At 35.8% G+C, this 27974-nt stretch overlaps 1 protein-coding gene and 1 long non-coding RNA gene across 2 annotated transcripts in view; one reads left to right on the top strand and one right to left on the bottom strand.

Annotated features, from left to right (window-relative positions):
* DCAF17 (DDB1 and CUL4 associated factor 17) overlaps positions 1-21780 on the top strand; it is a 30095-nt gene extending 8315 nt beyond the window's left edge. Inside the window, exons 7-14 of the mRNA XM_026061388.1 lie at positions 873-980; positions 1511-1616; positions 5429-5571; positions 6907-7016; positions 10256-10343; positions 11938-12021; positions 13262-13417; positions 14163-21780. Of these exons, the coding sequence (XP_025917173.1) occupies positions 873-980; positions 1511-1616; positions 5429-5571; positions 6907-7016; positions 10256-10343; positions 11938-12021; positions 13262-13417; positions 14163-14351 (984 nt within the window). The 3' untranslated portion in view covers positions 14352-21780. The remainder of the gene's footprint in view (positions 1-872; positions 981-1510; positions 1617-5428; positions 5572-6906; positions 7017-10255; positions 10344-11937; positions 12022-13261; positions 13418-14162) is intronic.
* Positions 19449-27974, bottom strand: LOC112963909. The gene is made up of 3 exons (XR_003252771.1): positions 27889-27974; positions 26672-27056; positions 19449-19537 (listed from the first exon to the last, which is right to left on the bottom strand). It is a non-coding gene; the product is annotated as an uncharacterized LOC112963909 (long non-coding RNA).

Here is a 27974-nt window from a genome sequence, read left to right as displayed (position 1 = left end):
TGAGAAAGAGGCACAAGACTAAATAAAAGGTCAGGGTTTCAGGAGTATGTGTTTATCTTTCAAGACCAAATTGATCACAAGATTGTTGATAGTGTTAGGATTTAGGAATGTTTTAGCTTTTTGTTTGTTTTGTATCCTTTAACCCTGTTTTAATTACATTTCTGCATAATAATTCCGATTAAGAACTGAAAACTCTGCTCTTCCAAACTTCTTTATAAAAAGAACTCTACCATCTTCATGTGTTACTCATTAAATATTAAAAATTGCTTTGTTGTTTTTTTTTCAGTGGAGATGTGTTAAGCACTAGCAAAAATGAATACTGCATAATCATTAAAAGGGGTAGTCAGCTTCTCATGCGTGTGTCTAATTTGGATTCAGCAGAGGATCCTGTATTCTGACAGCTGGATAATGTAATTTTATTACAGCTGTGCACAGTCATAGAGCCATGATTAGACTTGTATTTTCCCCTGGTGATGAAGAAAGAACAGAAGATGTGAAATCAGTATTTTTAGATTGAACTGTTAGCTTTGCTATTGACTTCCTGTGGGATGCTGGGTAATATCATCTATTCATGTATTATAATAACTGGGTAACATGATTTGGAGACATACTGAGAATTAATTAGAGAATGAATGTGCTTACAGGTTATGATTAATCTAACCTTAGGTGTTACTGCAGTGCAAAGTATTAGAGAAACTCAGTAGAACATAGATGAGCTATAAAAACCTTCCTCCACTAAAACACTGGTCATCAGTTTTGGTCATAGTCAAAAAATGAAAGCAATTGCAAAATTCAGAAAGTAGTCTCATTTTTTTGCATTACCTCTCAATTATTTCTTCCCTAATAGAATATTTTTCTTTTCCTTTCTCCAGATATTTGGTAATAGTGTGACAGATGTTGCTGTTTCTAATGGAGTCCTGATTGTAATGTATAGTATGGGTCTGGTCAGGCTCTATAACTTCCAGGCCATCTCTGAAAAGGTAATGAAACGTGAAATTTTTCATACAGTCCACACTATTTTGGGGCAACAGGTCATTAATATTCATATCCATGTAGGTACATGGGGAATGTGCCAAAGGATAGTGTTCTTGCCTAAATATATTTACAGTCTGAAGATGCAAATGGATGCACTATCAGAAAGTTCTACCCAACACCAGTCACAGGTGGCAAAACATAAGAGGAACAGGGTTGGAGGGGCACTTAAATACCTGTACAAAGTACCCATGTAAATACCAAAGCAGGATGTGCTGGTCTTTACTCACCTACTCTATAGTTACAGGAGAAAGTGTTAAGGTTAGAAACTGATGGCCATGGAAGATTTTTTTGACTGGAAACAGAACTGCAGTGAGACTATTGAGTTTATATTTTTCCAATAAAAAGCGGCTATTAATTCAAAAAAAAACTTCAAGAGGAAATTAATGAGATAAAGAATGCAGTAACAATGGAGTAGTAAAACTGAACAGTAAGTAAATATGCTTCAATAAAACTAAATTGTTCTGCATTATTATAGTTCATGGAAGAGCCATTTGATTTGGGATATGAATTCAACTGGAATGGTCAAGTGGGAATTGTAGGAAAATATCCGTTTGGTCTTCCGTGTAACATTAAAATAACAGGTATTTATGATCTTTGTGTTATCCTGGCTGGTGGCTTATACGGTTTTTTTATGACTATTTCACACCAAGAAGGAGCATTAAAATTATTGTACTCTTAATTATATTGTTCTGTGAYTCTACTTCTGGTTTTACGTTATAATAAAAATGTGCTTTGTTTTACTTCTAATTACAATAATTAATTAAATAGGACTTGCCTAGAAAATTGGAACAGAAACTAAGCCATCTGAAAAACTTTATAAGCAATGCATGAAGCAGAATCCGCTTGCTTGTTCCTGAGAGACAGCTGCTCTGGGGGGAGGGGGAGGACTAGGACAGCTGTTATGTAACACCCAGAAAAAATATGTGGTACATAAGCACAAGACATGAGATGGACTGTTTTATCTAATCTAACCCGTGGAAGGAATTCAAGGAGACAGAATATAATTTGTCCAAGTTGCATTTTGATCATTCTAGTTGTTGGAAATAAGTCAGGTTCAGTAAATTTAATTCTTGAGAAGAGATTATCTCTGAAAACAATTTTTATGCCTCAAATCATCAACTTATGAATGTTCTCCATTATGTAATGACTTTAATTTCTCTGAAACAAAACACTCATTTTTGTTGGTGCATTTGAGATTTAGAATTTGGTGCTAAGAATCTTAATGACTGACCAAAGACTGAGACTCTGTGAAACTTTTTTCCTTTAAAATACATTGTTGCAAATTCATGCTTATGTGCTTTGATAAATGGTAGGTTTCACCAATATCTAACATGCATGCTTTTTTTTTTTTTTTTTAATCCTTGGATAGTTCTGTGTTAAATGGTTTTTACAAGCAAATGTCCACGTAAAAAATGATTTTGATCTTTGTGTTCAGAGAGTCAGATAATAGCAGACAAACCAAACCAGATTTACATTAAACTGAGGGTACACAAAATACAGACTTAGATAGTTAATGCTTTCAGTTATTATGCAATGCTTTATCAAAACAAAGTGAGAGGGTGCTATGATCTGTGTCTTGGGTTCTGCAAAGGGATATTTCTATTCATTTTCCTCTCCATCTCAGTCTGCTAAACCACAATTTAGTGTTAGGGGCCCTGTGGAAAACATGCTATGGCAGCTTTAAAAGGCAACTGATACCAGGTATTTTTTCATGTTTTATGAATCATTGTAATTTTTAGACTTGAAATTAAAATCAAAGTTTTGGGGAAGAATGTTTTTGATCTTGAATTGTATTGAAGAATTTGTAGTTAGGAAGTTTTGAACTTAATGACAAACATTTTCCATAGCTGCTGTTTTCCGATAGTTGCATTCCTGCAGTTTTTGAGCTGTTTTCTTTTAAGAATGAGATGGCTGACTGAATATTCAATATAATGTAACTCCTTCAGTGAGGGAGCTTTTAACAGTTGCAGAGTTTAAGCTTGCATTTACTGTAATTTAACTGTTTGTAATTTCCCTGCTTATTTAGTCCTAGCCTCTCTACAGAAATTGCCAGAAAGGGTGCCAATTATTATGGTGCTGTTTTTATGGTGTGATGGGTACCCAAGAGGAAATGTATAGAGATCAAAATGTGTAGGTTCCCAAGCATCTGTTGACTGGTAAGGAATTTCAGGTATTGCTGACTTTGATTTTGGTCACTGTCAAAAGAATGAAAAAGGTACCTATAAATTTTCATTATGTCACTTTCTGAAAGGTCAATAACTTAAAATTGTCGTTTGAGTTATTATTAAAAGATTCAGTGGTTTCATAAAAAAATGAAGAGGAACATATTTTGCTCATTTTTTCCACATTTAGAACAAATGCAAGTTAGTACTGCCAGGAGCAACTTGGCTTTGTTTAGATGAGACTGGAGAGTTTTAAGGAAATGAACAGAGAGGCTCAATTGCAGATTGAAAACTGGCATTGCTAGGGAGTTAGGAATAATGACAGTATTAAATGACCTGTTGAGCAACAAGAGTAAGTGACATATACCAGGAAAGAGGGAATTTTGGCAGCAGAGTTGTGGCTATCACAGTGGTTTAGGTGGCTATGACCTTGCAAATCTTTGTCAAATGAGTATAAAAAGAAAGGCATCTCTTTTGATCAGCCTATACTATGTAATGATTGATGTATCATTGAAATGGATTTAAAATCCATTGTTTAGTCCATACACCAGAATTTTTGAGGGTCCTTACTATATATTCTTTATTTAAAAAGAAAAAGTCCATAGGCTGAAATGTTAACAAAATTGCCTGATTCATTTTTCATTTTCTGACCAATTTTAACAACTGTAGATCCTTTGCTAATGCTTTCATCCTCAGCATTCTCCAAATTTTCTGCAGATACTTCAGTTTTCATAAACCGTACTTTGTTACATCTTGCATAGTCTTTCATTTCCTACGTGTTAGTCCAAAAGAGAACTAGAAGACAGACATATTCCAGCTCAGAAAAGACTTTCAATGGGCAAACTGTTTTGTTTCAATCTAACTGGCTAAAATCTTAGAAATAAGAATGAAGGTAAAAGAGAGAAGCACTATGTAAACATGAGTTCTGATGTCATGTGACATCTTAACACCATGAGTTAGGGTCTGGTTAATTATATAGAATAAGCAGGACAAGAACAAGTCAAAACTGGATGAAACCTTCAGGAAAGTTCAAGATACTTCAGAGGGATACAGGCTGTTCCATAAGTAATATTCAGTCAACCTCCTAGGAAAAGTATGACTGTAAGTTTAATCTTTAGAAGACATAGAATTAAAGTCAGACTTAATTCTAGCAGTTACAAACACAGAAGACCAGATGAGAACCCTGTCCTCCATACAATACTTCAGCTTGGGTATTTATATTCTGCCTGTTTAAATGCCTCTTGTAATTGCAGACTTTCTCCACATTTTGCCTTTTTTTTTTTTCTTTTTTTTTCCCCCCAGCACTTCTCTGCACTGTTAAAAAAGAGCTGATTTTTGATCTAAAATTGACTTAGTTATAGCAGCTGTAGAAATTGTTTTTATTTAGCTAGTTGGTAAAAGTTGAAAAGCTCTGTGGAGCTGATTTTGTTCAAAGATACTTCTCTCATTTAGTACACAAAAGATTTGTAGGAATGGCACGTTACCTCTGTATTTTTCCCATTTGAACTGAAAGAACTAGATTCCTTTTGTCATTAATTACAAAAATTCCTTAATTTTAATTTATTTTATGAACTCCACTACAGATTTCATTGATTGTGATCCATGCTGTTTGTTGCATTAGGCAAAAAGGAAAGGAGTACTCAGATTCAGACATCTTTCTGCATTTAATTCTGTTAATTTCTTCTAATATATTTCCTATATATGTGTGAATTCCCACGTGAGTAATGACATGTAATGTTTGGTCTCGTATTCTTTTTCACTTGCAACCAAGCCAGCTTTTGAAAAGATTGTGCTCTTGGGAAAAGAAGTGATAAATAGCTGGAAACAGGCTAACAGGGGCAACGACCCTTTAGATATGTTGTTTGATCTGCTCATGTGAATGTCCCTTCTCCTGTTTCATTTAAATGAGCTGGATTAGTTTTAATCATGTTAACTAAGTCATTGCTTACCCAGCTCATGTGGAATGACATAAGTCAAAGACCTCAGAAGAGAAGCTCAGCATGAAGATCCGAGAAGGCAGTAACCTTCCTTAGGGAAGTGCAGACATATCCCTGTATGCTAGGTGAGGGTGGTGTAGCTGGTGCTAGAAAAATGATTGCTACCTACGTGTTTCGATCAATCTTCAAAAGTTCTGAAGAATTAGTTGTTATATTGGAATTTATAATTGTAAGGATCAATGAAATGGTGAATGTTCTGCTACTAATGCTCTTAACATTACCCAATATTTGCAGATACCCCACCTCTGCTATTTGAAGTATCTTCTCTGGAGAATGCATTTCAAATTGGAGGTTACCCTTGGCATTATATCATCACACCTAACAAGAAAAAACATAAAGGAGTCTTCCATATTTGTTCTCTGAAAGACAAGGCTTTGGTAATACATTCAGTTAGCAGCTTCTCTGAAATGCATGTGTTTCTTGTTTGTCCTCATCTCTCCTTCTGAGTAATGCTTGAAGAATCAGTGTCCTTTTCCAGCGTGGTGCTCTCATAGGGATCATCCTGCAGTGTTGTATCTGCTGTCTGGGGAGTCATGTGTGAAATATTTTATTTTGAATTAGTATTGCTTCTGATACTTCATTCTAATATAGTCATAGCATTGCCAGTGCTACATAGCACAGTACTCCCAGCTTAAAAGTGAAGGTTTAAGCAGATTCTTACACCTGATTCCTTGCATGGTAACATCTTAATGCACTTCTGACTGGACAGCCTGCCAAATGACATGACTGAGGAAACATTTCAAGTTTAAAGAAACTGCAGAATAAGTTTCCTTTATGTGTGTGGTTTATCCTTGATTTGAATCTTCTTTCTTGAAAGATTTTATTACTCACTTTAATCCAGTGTCCTTATTTTTAATTATTATTCATCATACATTCTCTTGTGTCAGCTGTTCATTTCAGCTTTTATTTTGGGTCAGCATTTGACCTGGAGATATTTCTGTAATAAAGGTGGCTCCTAGGCCTGTCAGTTCAGGATTCTTCACTAAAACCTTATCATTTGTGAATGTCCTCATCTCTTACTAGCCTGATCAAATCAGTGATTTCCCTTCTGTCTCTTTTATCTTAAAACAGATTTTTCACAACCATAACTGAGCTTTGATTCAAAGGGACTTGTGCAATCCTTTCTCACCTAGCTTTTTTTGTATGGGTTCATGCATTTGAAAATTTGAATGATTGGGGTCAGATGAATTCAACAAAAAAAAAAATCACTACCAAAATCTTGAGGTTTTAAGCAATTAGCAGCTAAAATCACAAACTATCACAGGCTTGCACATAGTGCAAATATTTGCACAAAAGAGGCTGAGGCTGAGGTTTGAAGTGCAACTAAAAGTTTGTATAAATGTTTTTCTTGTGGTTTGACACAACTCAAATTGCTAGAATTGTTGCAGTGTTTGCAGAGCCTAAACTAAATCTTCATTGCACCATCATTTTAGGAGAGGTAAGAGGGGAGGTATAGTCATGGTATAAAGTCATTGTTTATTATATAATAAAAAATGTTGAAACTTTGTTCCATGGAATAGCCTTGAGAATTGGAATTGTCCAAGTCTTTGTTTTTCTCATCATTGTTCCACTGCCATCCTTTCTGGTCAAGTTTGTCAGTAATCTTTATAACCCTTCAGATATATGGGGAGAGGAGCTGAGCACTTCCTCTTTAATTACATCTGTGAGACTTTCAGAATATTAATATTCTGACCTTTCCCTTCTTTCTTCAGGCAAAAAATGGCATACAGGATATGAAATGCTGTTCACTGGAACCTGATTGGATATATTTCCATCCGGATATGTCAGGCAGAATAATCCACGTTGGACCAAATTTGATAAAGTATGAGCTTTTTTTTCCCCCTCAAATCTTATTTTTGTTAGAGAGAAAGTTGGATAACTTGTAAAAAGCATTTTTATTTTGGAATATTATATCAGAGTTAGACTAAGATCACAGTAGCACTGCTGTTGTTGGTGTGTGCTGGGTGAGGGAAATGTCTTTATATTTAATTAAGAAAAAACTATATACAGTTTCATATAAAATCTGTTCTTCTGGCACAATTCTGTGAACTTGCACAGCTGATAAATAATTATGTACATGCCCATGCATAGATTTATAGAAGAGTGAGCTGGACCATGGATGATGCAAGAGTCAGAACAGGTTCCAACTTACTGTCCCACAAGTGTATGCACATGCATGTGTGTGAGAAAGTAAGTTATTAACTGTGCAAGTTTTATACTGATTAGCCTAATGGAAAATCTTCAGGGAATTAAAAAGGCTGAGCTATCAGAAAGACTGAACTACTTAAATTTGGATTTCCTATGAGATAGGGTTGTGTAAACGGACAATTACTGTGAGGCAACTGATGGGTAACTCATGATTGTTAACTCATAATTCGGAAGATGTTCACAAGAGTCACCCCTCTAATGTGAAAACAGGGTATTTTCTGCAACACTCACTGTTGTCTCAAGTGTGTTTGTGTAAAAATGGCCCTCTCTGTCTCAAAATGTGTTCCTTGTGTACTTGTAAATTATAATAGCATATTTGGTTGACTACTTTTAGCAATGGAGATTAAGTACAATTATGGAAGAACAGGTTATATCTTTTAATAAAGAGTAGCATCTAGGCAATGATTGTTACTTCTGAAAATCTCACATGTACAAAAACTTCAGTGAGAATAAATGTTATTGCTTATATACTAGTAATTTGGATTTTTTTTCTTTTTTTTTTTTTTTTTTTTTTTTTTTTTTTTTTTTTTTTTTTTTTTTTTTTAAGGAATTTCAGCTTTCTTTATCAAAAGTTTGCTCAAACCCACTTTTGAAACCTTACCACTTTTAGAAGTCTGGACTTTGAACCAGTGTTGCATATTTTCTAATTCTTTCATACAGGTTTAGTCTGGTGAATTATGAAGTCATATTGCATAATATTAAACATTAATTTTTCCTCTGGTCCTAGATAGCCATTACTTCTCAGTGACATACTCGGCTGTCTGCTAGCAGTTTATTATATTTGAGGTTCTGTATTTTCTGTGTCTTAGCACTAAAATATATCTCTTAGAGTAAGCAGAAAATTAACACCAAGAGGGAGCTGGGTAAGAATTCAGGCCTTTTTTTCTTTCTTTTTTTTTTTTTTTTCCTCCCCATTAGCAGCAGAAGGAAGCAAAACTGCCTGGCTTTTGTCTTTCTGTGTTCAGACAATATAGAAGGAAGCCCAGCACATTTGTCTGGTCTTGGTTGTTGCTTCACTTTTCTTTTTGCTTTGAAGCAAAATTGTATAAAATGAAAAAATTATGGTCAGTTTGAATTAAATTCTTCATTTAAATAAACAGCCCACCAGTGACAAAAAAAGTGTTTTTAGTTCTACCCATAAAACACATGTCTTTTTGCTCTTAGTAATGACAGTGTAGAATCTCTGAATATGCTTGTCCCATTGGTCATCAGTAGAATAGGAAACCTTAATTCTGTAAAGACAGAAGATCTTACACTTTGAGGTCCCAAGGTCAGATTTGTAAGATAGGTTAGGGAGAAATGGGGATGGAAAGAGGATGATAGTTTTCTGTTAACAACAACAACTATTGTTATATAACCACAGCTGTGACAGTCGTCTTATTCCATATGTATTTTTTAAATACTATTTTCAAACAGTAGAGATACTGACATCAGTTGAATGCTCAACGTTAGCCGCTAATTTTGTAGCAGATGAGCTTACACAACAAGGCCTCAGAGGTTTTTTATCTTTCCTGCAGTGGATAAAGGTTAAATACATTTTAATTTTTCTTCTTTCTCCCACCTAAGTTTTTTTTTATTGTTTCCCATTTTGTTATACTTGAAAATAATTCATTCTAAGACTAAAGTTGGGCATATTTATTCAAAAATCTACTTTTTAAAAACTAATATAACTTACATATATTTGATGTCAGTGAGTGTGCAGGGGCTGCAAATTAAGCTTGTCTGACATTGGATACATGACACCAAAGAGTAACTCTACTCCAAAGAACTACTGTGTCCAAAGCCTAAGTTGTCATATATTTCTTTTTATCAAAGACTTTTCAGTTGGGCCAAAGCTTGATAAAGGAAGAATATATTTGGAAGATGCCCAAACCAAAAGTTTCCTATAAGAAATCAAAGCTGAATTCCAACCTTGTAGTTCAGCCCCATTTTTACTCTAAATGGAGCTTTGATCATAGAGATTTATAAAACTTTGAAAAGATGAATGGGGAACAGTTATTCACTGTCTTTCACAAGGCAGTAATTTGGAAGCAAGGAATGAAATTTTCAGTCAGCAAATTTAAAAACAAAGATCTTTCCCATGCAACATCGTAAGTTGTGAATTCACTGTTCAGAGGATGACTTAGAGGCAAAAATAGTAAATAGGTTTAAAAATGGTTTGAGCAAGTATCAATGGATGTAAAAGTTTGGAGAATAGATCTTTTGGTGGGTGGCTACTAAACAAGCTGTCCAGATGTAATCTCTGGCTTAAGAAATCATTAAACCACAGACTGTAAGAAACTAGAGTGAGTAACAGGAGCGGTTTGTTCTGCACATGTATCATTCTATACTCTTTTGCTAAACATCTGTAAATAATCTCTGTCAGAGATGGGTTATTGGGCCCAGGATTATGTTCTTATGTTCCATTCATATATTCTTGCTGAAAAATTTGCATATTATGCAGTATCAATATGTATCCATCACAGAATATTGAAGCTTGGGAAAGACAGTTCCTGGACAGAACTGCATAAATTCAGCAGTTTGAAGATCTGCAGGCCAAAGCTCTGTCATAGAGCCCTAGAGACTGGAAAACTTCTGAATTTGTCAGAATCAGTTCTGGTAGAAACATCTGCAGATTTCTCCATGGTAAATGTGGATACTGACAGGCAACACTAGATTTTGATAGGAAAAATATTCTAGGACCACTGTGCTAAAATGTCATAGGTAAACTATTTTTGTAATTTACATTTATTTCAAATGTACTTTTTTCTGATATTTTAATATATCTGACTTTTTTTAATCACAAATATAGGAATATTGTAGCAGGTGGATTGGAATACATGACTCATTTTGTATCTTCTGTTTCTTTTGCAGGGTCTTGAAGATTAAGGAGGTTGAAAATAATACAACTCAAATGGAAATTGCAGAAGATTTTATGATTGTGGCCAACAGAGAAAACAGTGTGAGTTTATAACAGCATTTTCTAATGTCCAAGATCACAATGTATGATTTTTGAGCAGTACACAGGGTGTTTGTGTATATGAGTTTTATGGGTCTAATCCAAAGGTTATTGAAAGACATTCATTGTCTTCATTGGACTTTCATTAAGCTGATATGAAAGAAATTTTGAAAATGAACTATGTTTTCAGGATAGCTTTCTGAAGCCTTCAGTCTTTTATTAAGTTCTCAGAATTCATTATGGTGTACAGTATAACAGTGTATTCACTGATGTTTTCAAAATATACTCAGAAGATGGTGATAGATTTCCTTCAACAGAGAATACCAAGAGATAATTGTGTGCATCTCTGGTACTTTGGTGAAGTCATTAAATTGATCATACAAATGGCTGAAATGTTTCAAGTCTGTCATAACTGAGGGGTAAGTTTATAAGACAGCAAAGACAGCACATCATTGCTGCTGAAAGTATGATTCTTCTGACTGTGCACACCTGTCACTCCCCTGTGACAGATTTGGCATTCATCTAATCTTTGGTGAGCCAATTTAGTGCACTAAAATAGTAGAAGAATAATCCAGCAAAAAAGGTGAGTCCTCAGCTGCTGTCTTGGTGAGCTGAATTGGAGCTGAAACAGACCAGAACTGAATCATCAGTGGGTCAGAAGAGTGCAGAAAGGTAGGACCAAGTGGCAAGGGATGATCTAAACTTTTTGGTAGAAATGAGCTGTTAAATCACCTCAGTTGTATCATGAAATCTTTTCTGATAGAAACTCACACAAAGGATTAAATAACAGAAAAAGTCAAACAGCAGACTCACAAAGAAAAATTTTTTGACTGCACCTAGAACTGTTGTTTTGTTTCAGCATACAAAGTCATATTTTTACACAAAAGGAACTGCTTTATAGTTTGAGTACCAGTCAGTGATACTAATTTTGAAACTACCTTAGAAGAAAAGTATGTGTATTAAAAATCTATACTAACTTAGGAATAAAACTTCCATTGAATTTAGAAAGAATAAGCTTTGTCATCTAATGACTTAGTGTTTTTGTTATGATTTGTTTAGGAAAGATAATTTTTTTGTTGGAATAATAGCTAAGAAATACAAGTTCTAATGGTGTCTGTGCTGTAGGTTTTCCTTGTGACCTCTGTTAAGACACTGATACCCAGTTTTGAATGTTTCGAATGTTAGTGATATCCAGTAGAAACAACTGTGGTGGTTTGAGTTACTACTTTCCCCATCTTCTGGAAAAGTTTAAGAAGCAAATTGGTGATGCCACAGCTGTCTTAATTACTATTGCAGCATCTTGGCTTCAGCCACTTCCATTTTTCTAAAATTTACAGTAGCTGAGAAGCTGGCATCTTTGACACCTCTATAGGGCTGAAAATCTCTGAGTAAAAGCAGATTAGACAGTGGTAATATCTAACTTAAAGCCACCAAGTTCATGAGCCCTCATAAGGAGGAGATAGCAGCAATAGAGCCATGCATAGCCATACATGAGTAAAACGAGATCAGGAAGATTATCATGAAACAGATGCATTATCAAATAGATATTAACAACCTATAATACTCTGTGGTTCAAAGCCACTCTTTTTCTCCAAAGGTGAACAGCTCCGTTACTGTAACAGCTTCTGGTCGAGTGGTGAAAAAACGTTTTAACTTGCTGGATGATGACCCAGAGCAAGAGGTAACTGTTATGTAGTGAGTAAAAGTGGCACTGAATTTAAATGTTAGTGTGACAAATTATTATTCTCCTCTCCATTCAAACATTTCCTTGAAACGTTGCTTCCAAAGCATTTCATGAACTAGTGAAATAGACATGTTTTTTTTTTTTCCTCTGCTTTAGGTTTATCTAGTGGTTGAAATAGCGTCTCTAAACTATATTTTTCTCTCTCAATCACTCTGATTAGATTACAGGAGAGGATATTTTCCTTTAAATAACTGTTTCTTGAGAGTGAAAATACATAAGCACTACAGATATAATTCACCATTTTCTGGCAGTCATTTCTATTCTTGTTTCTGTTGAAATAAATTTAACTGGTAAAAATACAGTGAAGTCCGGTCTAATCCTTAAGGTCTGTAGTTCACTTCTATTCACTCTTTTTCAGCATAATAAAAATTATAGACTATGTCTGCAGACTCTATTTTTTCTTCTACTGTTATACTTTATTTGTGATGCTATTAGATATTTTTTCCATTATGGAAGAAAAGACTTGCTTGAATTTAAAGAGGAGAAAAACAGTATACTGTTTAGTCAGCAGAATGAGTTTGTTACGAGGTTCATGACAATGAGATGCAGTCAATTAAGGCAGTTATCATTCAGCTTTTGGTCTCTACTTTTCTCTGTCGTACACTCTGCTGAGTGCTCTGCTCAGTTCTGAACAGTCCATATTACTCCGGAACTGCTGTTTGTATGTTTGTTTAGAGAGACAATGAGAGACACAGCTCTGAGCAGAGGATATAGGTGTTTCTGTGACTGGAGTTACCCTAATGTGCCCATCCTCACAAAACTATTTGGTAATAGCTTTAAACCATACTCTAACATGCTTGCTTCAGCAGAGAGCATGCAGTTTAAATGATGTATTTCTTCTGTCACTTTCAAAGCACTTCCAATGTGATTTTTCTTCTATTTCCTGTATGTTATATATAAAATACACATATTTGCACATTAGGACTGTTCAGAACATCACTTTCTTCTCTTCATATCTTAAGGAATTTTGCTGCAATACACTGAACAGTTTGTGTTTGGAAAGATACCTGCTGGGTATCAGGTTGGCAAAGTTTATGATGCCAGAAGACTTGAACTAGATTTTCTTTCCATTTTCTAATTCTTCTTTCACCTGAAAGAAAAAGAGCTATGCAGTTCAGGGAGAGGGAAAAATAAAGTTATGATTGATGTGTACATTTGAGGTTTTGTTTTTCCTAAGACATTTAAAATTGTGGACTATGAAGATGAACTGGATTTGTTATCCATTGTAGCAGTTACTCAAATAGGAGCTGATGGAAGAGCTCATCTTGATTTTCACTGTAACGAACGTGGGATTCTACTTAAGAGTATACCATTACTTGAGTCCTGGGATGTGGTGAGTAGAATTCTTGTACTTTATTTATGCTAATATATCACCATACCAATCTACGTATCGCTTCTCATTCATTTCTTGTCCAAATTTGAAGCAGATGTATAAACTGTGTTACCAAGTGTTGTGGATAACATTTGTACAATATAGTAATCATGATTTAAATTTCTAAGTACTCCATCAGACAGTAATTCATTTATCTGAAAATCTCCATGATTTGAAATCAAAATGTTCTTTGATCCTTAGTATTTCTGACATATTTATGAACTTGAATACTCACGCCCTGGCTAGTTACTTCAGCTTAACTTTAGAACTTGTAAATGGTCACATTAACTTCACAGGAACTGCTCATGCACAGAATTAAGCATGGCCCTCCCTACATGTGTATTTGGAGAGATGCGATGGGGCGTTCATCCAGTTCAGCTTTAGGTATCTAACTTTGATGGTCTGAATGGTTCCCTGTGGCACCTCTTTTATCATTGATTGTATAGGCAACTTAGGATCTTAATTTAACTCAGATGCTCTGAATTGCACTTAAATTAGATTCCTAAAATAAGTGTGAAACCTCTCAAACTTTTACAATTCTGTCCTTTATCTAGAACACCAGCTGCCTACCTGAAATTCCTATCTGATCAGGGAGGTAACCAATGTTAGAGGCTTTTTTTCCCTCAGTGGAAGTTTTATGGGTATGGTACTCTTCACAAGTTGTGGAAATGGAGACTGTAATCAAAAATTATTTTTCTCATTTCAGACTTACAGTCATGAAGTTTACTTTGACAGAGACATTGTATTACATATAGAACAGAAGCCTAACAGGAGGTTTAGTTGTTATGTTTACCAAATGGTCTGCAATACTACAAAAGAAGAGGAATCTTCAAGCCATGAAAAAACAGAAAGAGTTTCTTGTAAAAAAGGAGGGAGATTTTTTGAATATACTTGAGACATAACCAACACCTACAGAGGCTTCAATGTGGATGTTATTTAAGGACTTCATATATGTGAATTAATCGACTCCTGTCTTTCAGCCAGTGTTTGATTTTTAGCATTTTATGCTACTACAAGAGGTTTTATTTCTTTTTTTCTCTGGTATAACATGGTATACTTATCTATAGTACATAATTGCCTTTTCATGTATTCACCAGTTCATCATCACTGCTGAGTATAGGATTTATTGCTCCTGTTTAGCAACTGGTTTGAAATACAGGATAGCAAGAAAGAGGTGGACCTGTTGATAATCTACCTGCTGTGTTCTGTCTCAATTACTTTTACCCATGCAACTTTAATGCAGACTGTTATTTAAACAAAGTAAGTAAAACTGTATAGGATAAATTTTATATATAATATGAAGATGGCAGAATTACCATTAAACCACCTAGACAAAATGGAATCCTATCCTTCTTTTTGTGTGTGACATATAAAACAACTCAGGTTTTCTGGCTGTGTTTGCTTTGGCTTTAAGAGAAGTATTAATAATTTATGCATATTTACTGCTGCTTTTTTAATAAAACAAGCAATTCTCTGATTCTTCCCATGTCATGTTCAGGAATTGTTCAGTTTGAGCCAAAGATACCAAACACCCAGTCTGATCACTGAGTGCAGTCTGTATAATACATGGAAGTCCCATGTGGTATATTCAGATTCTGTAGAATGCAAGCCTTCATTTAAAAAAAACACAGGGTCTGGACCTCATGGTCCCAAAGAATATTTTCAAATGCAGGTCACAAGTGGCCTTAGTTGAGTAGCTCTTGGAGGGAGGACCAATGTTCATTCTCTCTCACTCCTGTTCATCTCACAAACGTAGTAATAAACCTTTTCACTGTAAGCCTTGCTAATCAACTGATCATACTTATGCAGAAATTTCTATTCTGTGTGCATTGGTTAGTTATTTGTAGCTAGCTTCCTCTCACCAAGAAGCTGTCACCTCTGTCAATGAAGGCAAATCTAAACTACTTTACTATGAAAAATAAAAAATTATAGCCTAACTGAAGAGTGAAGTTGCAAAGGGGAAGACTGCTTTTCTCAGATAGTCAAAAGACCACCAAAAAGGAAAGTAGAAGTGCATCAGTACTTAAAATAATTTCCCTCTCTTATTTTTTTTTCTCCCTGTCCTTGGCATAGCACAGGTCTCTGCTTCTGTATTCTCCTCTCTCCTTTTCCTGCCCTCTTTCAAACAACTTATGACCAGAAGTGAGTGCTTTAGGGAAAAATGCTACAGTTGGTTTTCATAATGCTCCTTATATCTTCTCTCCATTATTTTTGATGTATGGAAATTATTTTATATAGCTATTAACACAGCAATTTATTGTATAAAGTCAGATATCGGAATCTTTATTAATAAAGAGCCATTAAATGAAAATAGGCCGATGAGACTAAAAGTATCCTTTTAAAGGAAAAGTCCAATTTCCAGATGATCATGAATCTTCCATTTGTGGCCAGAGTAGACAGAGGGAAACAGACATAGTGAGGCTACTGAATAGTTGATTTTTTTCAAAAAGGTACAATAACCATTTTGTTGCTCTTCAGAAGTACCATGCAATCCTGAAAAACAGATCTTGGAAAGAAGTGGTAACACCAAAAGCAGACACATTTCCAGACTTCCAGATTTGGATATAGCTGGGAATTTTTTGGTTCTTTGCACTTAATGGTTTCTATAAAAAGCCCCTCCACACACTTGATGTTTTTGACATATTTTCTTGGCATACTTACTTTTTTATAGTGATATTTTGTGCTGATTTATATTTGGGTGATTAAAGCAGTTCTTCTCTGAGCAAGACATTTAAATCTCCAATTGTAAACACTTCATTAGAACATTGTTTGTTATATAGTGTATGTACAGTTCATGAAGATCAGCTGATGCTTTCATGAGTTCACTTCACTTTTCCAGTAACTGTTATTTTTGAGCCATTGCAGACTTGCGATAGTGTATACTAAATCAACAATTATACATCAGTATCCATTTGCTGAAAAATGCAGCAATTTAGAGCAACCAGAAAGCAACTCAGCCTTTGATGAAGAAGATAAAGATTCTTTGTGTAAGAAATTATATTGCTCTAAATACACAGTGTGTTGCTAAACTACAGATAATGGCAGATGTTCCATCCTGGAAGGTCATGCACAGACATTTTCATTCAGAAATGGGAGAGATGTAATTCTGTTTAATTTAAAACACTCCAAAAGCTATTACAGAATAGTGAATCCGGACTGACTGGCCCTGAGTACCTCTCTGGATATACTCATAATCCTACTTATAAAAGGCCTGGGACATACTAGAGAATCAGTCAGTAAATGGCTGTGGGTTGTGCTTTTCAAGTTGTGAACAACTGCATTGACTTCTGTACCTGTTATAGCCCCACAAAATTTCAAAAATAAATTTTTATTTAAAAGGGAAGAAAATCTTGACTACAGCTTGTAGTATTTACATTTCAAAAAATACCCTATACCTGAACCAAACACAAATTTCTGTATGTTTGGTTGCAGGCCACCTGAGTCAACAACTTTTATTTCAAGTTAAATTTTGAAATGTAAAACTCAACCACCAGAAAAAGGTAGTAGTTTACTCTGCCAGGAGATTTCATGTGTAAGGCACCTAATCAATTTTTGGTTGCTGATGCTGACAGAGTTGTACTAATGTGCAGTATCCAATTAATATGAAATTTGAATAAATGCATTAAATCTGACCTGTAAACCTATAGCTTGATGTCCATATGTGATGATTCTAGAGCACTTATCTTTCTCTTTTTCATRAAGTAAATTAGATACTTGGAAAGCTCTTACACAATCTGAATAATTCAGTATACTAAAGAGTATTTGTAAAGTGAAGAAATTCTGAGAATGCTCATATGGTTCCCATTAGGAGGAAAAAATATTCTTGTGCACATGATCAGCATAATCATCTCTATAAGCATCAAAGTGTGACATTGATACAAGGAAGAAAAAACAAAATTACTTACAAAAAAAGTAGGARTAACTTATTCAAATGTATTTTACTTCCAATTTATGAATTTGGAAAGTAAGATGAACAAAATGAGACAAAAATATTTTTCACTCTTCACGGGCAGTAACTAAGTGCTTTATGATCAGCAAATCCATTCACTGATAGTTTCCAGTTTTACAGAAAAGTGGACTAAGGAACTATTGCTGTCAAATTCTGAGTTATATTACTTAGGAATTTCAGTTGGTGCTTACCACTAAGGTCCTGTTTTCCAGAGTCTGCAGATAAAGCCTCAAGTAATTAGGCTTTAAATGCATGCTTTAGAAGATAGATGCTTAAAAGCCCATTCTTCCATTGTTTTTGCTGGCACTAGATGCCCAAGAAAAAATTACATAAGCGTTTCTAAAATATAAATATATGTATATGACCTGTTAACACGAGTATACTTTCAAGTGTATACTATAAACATAAAATTGAAGGGATCTTAGCTATTCTTGCCAACATTCCCAGTTAGGTGACATCACCCAAACTTTCTACATTGTTTCTTTATTCTTTTCTCTGGATATGTCCTGTTACTTTAGCAGCAGTTTCTTGCTCATTTTACTCTCATTTTGTCTTTTGTTTTCTTATTATTATTGACAAAAATACCATTTATTTTACTTAACCGTAGCTGAAAACTGCCCAAAAAGTCACCAGCAGCAACAACAACAACACTTTTTCCTTATGGAACTGTGCCAGATATCCCACATGTTGGAACAGCTAATGAACAAATTAATTTGTTTCCCAGTTACAATACAGGTTGCTGCTAGGAATACCTGGTAGAAAAGATACCCTCATAGGGTGGCAGGTAGAGGGACTGTGTGTTTTCTTAAAGAACAGTTGTGAGGAGCCGATGTTAGCTGCTTAAAGCAAAGTCTCTGTGCACTCTGCCTGCAAAAGGGAAATGTTGGTCCAGTAACTAAAAAGGTCGTGGACTAGTGAGTTCAGATTGGGTTTCACTTAAGGCTATTTGATTCAAACTTTCTGCTGCTGCCAGTATGTATAAAACTTAAACAATACAAGCAGAAATAGGGGAAGTAGTAGTCAAGGCACTGTTTTCTAAGGCTGAACCACTAAAGAATTCATAGAACACTGAGTCGTTTCACAACTGCCAAGTATTGCCATAGTCACAAGTACAATATCTTTAAAGCGCTTTTTTTCTGGAAGAAGTGTATATTGATCTGATATGTATACATCAGTGTCTAATAATAATCACATGGCATATCTGTATTTTCTGAATCTTTTACATATCTCCATGGCCTGGAGAAATGTAATTAGTCCCTGTTAAAAAGAATGTAGACTTCCTGAAAAAATGGTACTTTTATAGAAGGTATGAATAGTATAGTAATTGTCAAATAGCCCTACTTGTGCCCTTATTCATTTAAGAAAGTTTTTGTGTATTAATATGAATTTTAGGTGTCTCCTAACTTGCAGACTGTACAGGTTATGAGTACTAAAAGAGCAAAATAAGTATTCCAGCATTTAAAATCAGTAGAGAAATTTGAAGGGAACACCTTTGTTTACATCTTTATCTCAATCTTAGGTATTCAGAGAGGGCTACTTGAAGCTCTCTTGTTGCTAGATTTGGCATTTACGCAATTATAACTCTAGCTCTTATTTCCGCTTTACTGAAGTTACAAAATAATGACTTAAATAACCTTCAGGAGCAGCAAAAGACCTTTCTGTCAACTCATTCTGCCATTTATAGATAAGTACATTCAAAGTAGTACAACTGCTTGCTTTGAATATAAGAGATTATAAGTGAACTGCAAAAAAGGGGTGTTTAAAATAATAAAAGAAACTAGATATCCCTCTAGCAGAGTGAGTACAATTATAAGAATTGCTCTGGTTGGTATAGCTTAACAACTTATTTAGTAAATGGGGAGTACAAATTCCTTATTCCTGGGTGAGTGGGGGAAGGAATATTACATTCTTAGGAATATTATATTCTGAGGGAAAAATAAATGCACATTCTTCTCAAGAATAGGAAGAAGGAAGCATGCAGGGGGAAGCTAAAATTCACTGGAATTATTCCAGAAAGCGACTCAAGAACTCTGGCTTACCTGAGATACTGTTTGAAGGAGGGAGAAGCAATGCACTTCATGCCATCCATGGGATTGCAGGCTCACCAGCCAGTCTCCAGTAACAGTTGCTTGCTAGAAGCCAGATGGGAGCATGAGGGAAAATGATTATGGGTATGTTAACATGTTTATTTGGCTGCTTACTGTGGCCCACGTTCAGATTTATACCACTAGAAGTTATGTTCTGGATCTGCAGTTATTCTTAACTTTGGGATACGTAGATGTGTTGCCTGCCTCTAACATGCGATTTGCAGCACAACTGCTGCACAGTTGCATGGTCTGCAGCATAGATCTAGGAAAGTCCCAGCTGTTGACACAATACTTCTCCTATTCCAGTGCTTTGTTACACCACTGCCCCTTCTTTCTACTGGTCGAAAGCTGATTTGATGTTTATAACTGTCTTATAAATAGTTGTTTTGCAGACTATAGCAGCATGCTTCCAGCATTTGTACTTCTGCAAAATCACTATTTTTTTTTCCACTTCGCCGTGACCTCTTGATGATCAGCAATCTGGACAGAGAAGCAAAACCCACATCCCAGAGGGATTTGTTCTTGTTTTTATTAATGTAGAAGGAATTTTCCAGTCAATGCTTAGGTACTGAAAAGTTAGGAAGGACTGGTTTCTCTTGGTAAGATTTGCTTTGATTTAGAGCAAAAAGCATATAGAGAGTGCACATCCTGTCTTTCTCTAGTACATCTTCACTGACAAGGCGGCTGAGCAGTGGGGAAGAAAATAAGAAAGCACAGGCCAAATAAAAAGTGCAAGCAGTAAAATTTTATAATCATGTTTTAGCAGTTCTGACTACTGCCCATTGTCCCACAATTTTCAAAAATTGTTACAAACGACTTTAAATTTATTAGAAAAATATTTTAAAACTTCTAGAAAGAAAACGCCTATGGATTAAAGCACAATAAAGATTTTCACTGTAGAGGTAATAATGACTGATCTGTAAACCAACGCAGAATTATGGACAAAAGCCTGAACTATCTACCTTATTCTATCTCAGCGAAAGGTCTCCCAAGGGTGTAGAGTAAGTAAAGATTATTTTTAGCAAGGGTCCCATTCACTAGTCACAATTCTTGCAAAGCTAAATTAGCAAGGTCCTGAACAGCAAAAGTGAAATGGTTCTGCCTCTTTGACATGGAGTTCAGTGCCAAAAGAGTAAAAGGAGTGTTCTGGTTTGTTAGTGCCATTCAAACACAAAAAACTCACTTGTCAGTATTATTCCTGGTAAGTCCTTTTCACAACAATCAGTTAAGTTAGTTGCTAGGCCAAACCTGGCTGGACTATCTCAGCAGTTTTGTTTGTTTATATGATGACCAGCCATCCGGCTTCTGAAAGCTTCTCCAAACGTTTTGAGGGAGACTGTAACTAGTTTGGAACGTCCTGTTCTAAGTTTTGAACAACGACTTGTCCAGCATAGAAAAACAGAGATAAAGTAGTAGCTGGTAAAAGAGACTCTAACCTCATTCCAGCTATAGCTCTGACAAGTCAGCCGCTGATCACTGGAAATTAGAAACATTTCCTGTATTTAAAATGTTACATCAAAAGCACAAAATAATTAGCTATGAGGATATGGTGTGTTGCTTGGATAAATGTCCATGTACTATCTCTAGGCTGCTACTCTGAAAATATGTGAATGATGTAGCAACAGTGATAGAAGTTGCAGAGTAGCTGTCTACCGGAGGAATAACATGGGAAGGAGTCCACGTCTGCCTCTTCAAAGTAAGTCATGAATAGTCTGTTTGTGTATGTGTTTTACGGGGTCTTCCAAGTCTGAAGTCACAGTCATCCTAGTGCTATCCCTGACAGTGCAGCGACAGAAAGAAAGAAGTGCATACTGGATGATGTCCTGAAAAAACTGCTAAGAGAGAGCATCAACCTGATAGAATCAGTGCTGTACTGGAAAAGCATGAATATGCTCTAGGAGAGGGAGGCTCTGGAAAAGAAGAGAGATCATGAACTGCTGTGGCACCTACCCATAGTAATGCAAAAGCAAGTGTTCAGTAATCCAAGAGTCTTGATACCCTCCCATACAAGCCAGTCTCATTTTTATGCCAATAGGGGTTCATGTCCCAAACAGATTACTAAATTCATATTTCAGGCCTCAACAGTCATCTGCACAATGCAGAGTTCCCACCCACAAGTAAACATGCAATCCCTTCTGACTTCCTATCTGTCCTACATCTGTATCAAACAGGCAAAAAGAGGTGGAAGAAAAGGAAACAAGAAATGCAGGCAGGGTTTACTAATTGTGCTGCCTGAAATCTTTTTCTGTATTACAGATTTTCCATAAAATACACTTCATTTTGCTTGATCTAGTTTGTTTATTTGTGCTTTGTTCTGGTTTGGTTTATTTACTTAACACTTTGTTTGTAAGCTTTAAAGTTTCTTCAGTTCTATTTTAAAAACAAATAATTTGTTCATGGTTAGCTCATAAAACTCTTCTCTTGCTGTTCATATTTCAGTTCAATAAAATTCTGTGTTTGTTCTTGTTATTGACTGCTCTAAGTATTTTGCAATTTGGAGGATTAGGTTTAGAGAAGTAAAGATAGCTTAAAAGAAATATTTATTTTATGCAAGTTTGTAAGTTGTAGGGAGACAAAATGCATTTTATTAGACCAGCTCATATAATTGGAAAGAATGGACAAGTTTGGGGGTCTAAAAATCCTTTTCTGGAATTATATGTAATAATTTTGTAGTTGCATGCATGGTACTAACAAGCATATGAAACTGATACTTTGCGATCTGTAACATTTCAACATAAATCTGGAAGCTTCACAGATATTCTTTAACTAAACACCAACTTTTGAAAATACAAGAAGAGATATTTGATTGTTTAAAAGAAGATGAGTAAAAGATTGAAGAGAGGTACAAAAAAAGTCATTTTTACAAGCATGTAAAAATGCCCCAGTATGTATTATGTATAAATACTGTACTGTGCCACTTGACATTTTTTGTGCATAAGGGGGCAGATTCATGATTTTATTATGTGTTGGTTTGGAAATAAAGAATATATAGATTAATTTCATTTAAACAAACTACAGAAAACTTTGTAAACTTTTAATGAACATAAATTTGAGATGACCTGCTTCTCTCATGAGTTAATGATAATCTGGCAACCTTGGAAGGTTATGCATGAGTGCATTCATCAGAAAGAAAATTGAGTGTTTAGATTTTCACCCTCTCTTACATGCTTTGACTTATAAAACTTAACAATATTGATGTTTCAGTTATCATTGTCACTAGAATGAGTAACCACTTAAATCCTGAGAGCAGGTCACACCAAATCCCTCAAATTAAAGCAAACCATCATTGTACAAATGATGCTCAAATCAAGATTTTTCTTTAAAATGTCAGAGTGCAGTATCTGTTTTTAGAATAAGCAGAGATTAGGAAGAATAATGAAGAAATATATCTGCATCCCACTCCAATCTAGCCTGGGCTTCCTGTCTCTACACAGATGTTTCTAACATTATAGTAAGTAGTTGGTTTGAATTGTCAGATACTTTACTGAAAGTATTTTCAGTTCCATAAAACTGTTTTCTTTATTTTTCAAGTCTCAACTGGAACATGAGATATCCTTCAGCTCAAAGACTATGACCAGCTAGAGTGAACAGCATTTTTTCTCTGAATCAGTTAATGAATTTCTAATTCATATATATTTTAAGACCATATATATTTTAAGAGCAAACTAAACAAATACCAAAAAAGTAGAGTGTTGAATATATGTTTGGACACAGCCTACTACATTTGACAAGCTTTAGAGCCAGCTGAATGTTCTACAGAAAAGGAAAAAGCTACTGAATTATTATTTGACAGAACTGGTCTAATCTATCAAGCTATATATCTGGCTAGCCTTACCTGTTGTCTCTTTTGCAATTCTGTTTTGTTTTTTGGGTTTTTTTTTTCCATTTCCTTCTCTTACTTTCCTTCAATAGACCCTTATATGCCTGTTTTTGGAATTGTCTTAAGGTTTGTGTGCTCGCTTTCTCAGCTAGTGGGCATTTGAGAGATTTAATCCTACTGCCAACCCCTGGAATTGTCTACCCCAAGCATTTAGTAGTCATAATGAATCAAGACCCAAATAATCAGGAGATTTGCTACAAAGTAATATTTAAAAAGAAAAAATGGATTCCTGGCCTTTTAATTTGCATTACATTTTCTCATTTATTAAGTGTATTTGGTGCCTATCTTCATGCTTTTGTCCGCAAGTACAATGGCTAGAAACAAAAGGGAGAGGGGAGGGCTGGAGAGGAGAGGCGTTTACTGTCTTATATAATTTCTTGATTGGTAGCTGGGATTCCAAGCAAGACACTAAACACCCTACAAATGCCCAGCAGAAATGATTTTGATCAACTAATCAGATCTCAGGTATAATGCAAATACATCAGTCATAAAATTTCTCTGAATTGATACCTGTTTGCGTAGGAGAACATCTTTTGAAAAGTAGGTTTGAAAAACTGCATTAAGGAAGAATCTACTATAATCTTATTCAATTTATTAATTAAAATGTGTTCCTTAATTGTTAATTGCTCTATTTTCAATTTGCTGCCACTGAATTTGGGGGGGGGGGTTGTTTGGGGGTTGGGTTTTTTGGCTAGGCTGAAGGACTCCTTATTATCAAACTTCTCTTCCTCCTCTAGCTATTTCCACAATGTAAAAAAAGTCATTCTTTCAGACAAAACAATAAACCTAAATCTGTCTTTACAGTAAGTATAGCAATGCATTTTTTTAGTTCCAGCGGCTTACCTCATCAGGATGACTAAATATGCTGGAAAAGCAGAAAATGGTTTATAGTAATTTCTTTAATAGCAAAATAAAAAGCAGTGTAAAAACAACTTGACAGGAACTGAATGTCAGACACTTCTGGTTGAGTCAGATTAGTAGGTGGAGAGTAAATGAGAATATCAAAATCACAGCATAAATTTAATCTATGGTTGCTATGATAACATAAACTACAAGCACTGAATATAAGATAGTGATGTGATATAGCACAGTGAAAAGCTTCCACTGGCATGAGCTTACTATAATCCCATTACTATGAGGGGAAAAGTTGTAAACGTCATGCTAAATGAAGTTCACAAAACTTTTATATTACAGTACACCATCCAGTCATATATTTTAATGTAAAAACAGTGGGTTTTTTAAAACTCTTAGGTCATTTTCAGAAAATATTCAAGTATCACCTCATAGGCATCTGGAAATTTCAGTGAAATAAATTGCTGAATGAAGATCGTATTTACCATCCTCTTCTTCCAGCAGCAACAATTTGAGCTATTGCTCCACCATCACAAACATTAACAGCTAGCTGCATAGAGCAGTACAAGAATTGCCATCTGTAATCTAATAAACTGGAAAGCAAGGGAGCAAGAACTGGTTTGCTGACCTCCAAATGGCAAAAATATACCCCAGATGCCCATTCTTTGGTGGCAGTAAAATAGTGACACCATGGGAAAAAATATGAGTTCTATGGTGTCTTAAGAGGACACTAAATTCCATGATGGGATGACTGTCAGGAGTGAGGCAGTTCACACTTGTTAAAGCTATTAGCTCAGATTTTCTGTAGATTCAAGAATGTGTTATGCCAGTTTATACGCAACTTTAAAGGGTTTTTTTGCAACTCTAAGACGAGAAAAAAAAATTGTAAGCAAATACTCAAGCCTGATCTATCAGAAAGGTATACCAGTTTAACTGTTCATAAGCTTTCAGGTAAATCATTGCAACTTGATTATATCAGTACAGTTAGACTGATTTAAGAATGTCTTAAACTGGGGATATCAACAGATGAGCCCTAGTAAATCACACTGTAACTTTTAAGATAGCTTCAGCTGCCATTATTCACTCATACCCTCTATTACAGACTAGTATCTCCTTAAGATAGACAGCAAAATGGAAATAAGCTTGTGCTTCAGCTGCTTTAAGGAAAATAATGCCAATGCTTATAGTTTTGACAAGTTCTTGTGACTCTTGCTGCAGTTGTTAAGAAATTAACATTCAGTCCTTTGACAGAAGTTATTGTCCAACAGCAAAACTGGCAGGAGGAAACAAGGGCCAGGACTTAGTTACTCCAGCGTGAAACTCAGTATCCGAACTAAAACCATCAGAGACAGGGTGTTTGAGTTAAGGTCATACACTCACAAAATCTGCCAGAGCCCATCAGTGCCCTTAAATCGTGAATGGACCATAATATTTCTGAACAGAGATCGTGCCTCATAAGATTGCTGGGCTATAACCACATTTTTATCCAAATATGGTGCACAAGCTGGTCCTACATTAACATGTTACAAGACATCTCAAGCAACCTCAAATAACGTGTTGGTAAGTATCTGATTCTACTTAAATCATGTCCTCCAGCACTGCTGTTTGGAAAACAACAACAAAAGCTTTATGAACTAAAATCTGAATGAAATGTTACCCTGCAATCCGGCCCTAACATATGGATTTGTCTGTGTCATTCCTTAATGGACACAGCTATAAAGATTAGTAACTGAGCTTAGTATCTTCACTAAGAAATGGTATTGTTGTGTCTGCCAATTCCTGATCTTGCAGATATTGTCAGATGCACTAACTTAAATGATCAATCTCATGGCTTCAGTAACAGTTCTTATGCACTACGTAAATCTATGCATATGACTATTTTCAGAATAATCAGCCCTTAATACATTATTTGGATGAACGAAAAGAGCACAGTCACTTTTTATAAACACAAGCTGATACTTACAGATATGCAAAGATACATGTTACTCTGCCCAGAACTGAAAGGCCTAAAGTAAGATTTTTACTATGCATTTTGCTCGTGTAAGTATATTTGCCAAGGATTCAGTGAAATGTAATCTCTGCCTGACATGATTTTCTGTGAGGATGTGTTATCATTACTTTAGTAATGATACTAGTAATGATGAAGAATACAGGGATTGAAATGAGGGCATTTTCTTAACATAAGCTATGCCAAGCTTTGCTGGAAATACAGTGGTGTAACAGAGTATTTTTATATTATTATAGTTTTGTAGATATGGTAATATATTACCACATAAACACTTTCTTAGATGCCTGACTTTTACTGAATGTACAGTTTAGCTACATTGGTAAACCCTCCCTATATCAAACAACAAAAATACAGTAGGTAATAACACAGAAAATACCATTTCAATCTTGTAGAATATTGACACTAAATAAAAAAATCATAAAAAGTATTGTAATCTTACCACCAATCTTGTGTGTACTAGATCAGTAGAGTTTCTTCAGAAGCCAGGATTGAGGGTTGCTCTCCTGTTACCAACCCCTTGCTTTGCTGTCAGGTTGGAAAGCGAGATGCGTGTAGGGAGAAATACTTGGTCAGGGAAAAACAGCCCATGATAGATGCTTCAGTGCAAAGCAGCAGTAGAAGTGCTGGGACCTCTTCTCTTCCCTGTCTCAGGAGAAGGTGCAAAACATCCACCTCAAAACAACACTTTCTTCGCTCCTCCTTCTCTGAGGATCCATGGACCTCCCATGACCTCTCAACACAGCAGCTTTAGTGCATTGCTGGGGAAAGCAAGAGCCTTGTCTGCCTCCAGACAGGGCAGAAAGATTCTGCAGATGGCCTTAGTGCTGCAGAAAGGGAAAACTAGGTGAGACAAGCACAAATGGGGCACAGCAGGACTTGCCAGGGATGTCCTAAATTGGGCCATGTTATATTGCACAAGGCAGCCGTGGCACTGTTAACATCTAATGTTTGGTGTTATTGGTGTCACATAGATTTAAATCACAACAGCCCCAGGACAGATGATCCCTGAGCCACACAAGCCATCACACAGCCATGACAGGATCCCCAGAACGCAGGCTACCACATTCGCACCTCACTGCTACGCCAGTCCCAAGCAAAGCAAGAGCAGCTACAGGGAGTTTCCCTCATTTCCTCTCCATTCTTCTGGTTGTGATGCCTGGTTTGGGGAGTTGAGGGTGCACCCTTCCCACTTCTGCCTGCACACAGCATTGCCCATGGCCTCTCTTTTCACTCAAGCAGCCAGTTTCCTGCTTCTGGTCTCTCATGTGACTAAATTGCCTAAATTTGGTAGGTCTTGCAACACTGAGCAGAACAATGCTCAAATACTTTTACATATCTGGGCCAGAGTCCATATAGGAAACTGGATAATATCTGTTTTACATTTACAACACTCAGTGAATGCAGTGGGAGCTAAAGGGGATCACCACCACAGACACATGCCCCGAGTGCACTGGTGTGCATCTCCATGTCAGGTGTTTCTCATTTAAGCATGCGCCTAGCCTGCATTTTCTGTATGCCGTCTCTATCACACTAGTGTTCCTGGTTTATCTCTCACAGCTTGTGGCTGCTTGGGTTTATCTTTATAGCAGGCCTGTAAACTCCTTACCCATTAGCACCCATCGTCACCACACCCACCAAGCCCCGCTAGCACCAAACCTCTAAAGCCTTCAAACGTGAACCGCCTCCCAAGCGTCCAAAGCCTTCAAACGTGAACCGCCTCCCAAGCGTCCAAAGCCTTCAAA

Source organism: Apteryx rowi, unplaced genomic scaffold (assembly GCF_003343035.1).
Source record: "Apteryx rowi isolate R43461 unplaced genomic scaffold, aptRow1 scaffold_180, whole genome shotgun sequence".
In the NCBI taxonomy this organism is placed as follows: Eukaryota; Metazoa; Chordata; class Aves; order Apterygiformes; family Apterygidae; genus Apteryx; species Apteryx rowi.
Note: the sequence above shows the minus strand (reverse complement) of the source record. Positions and strands in the feature narration are given on the sequence as shown.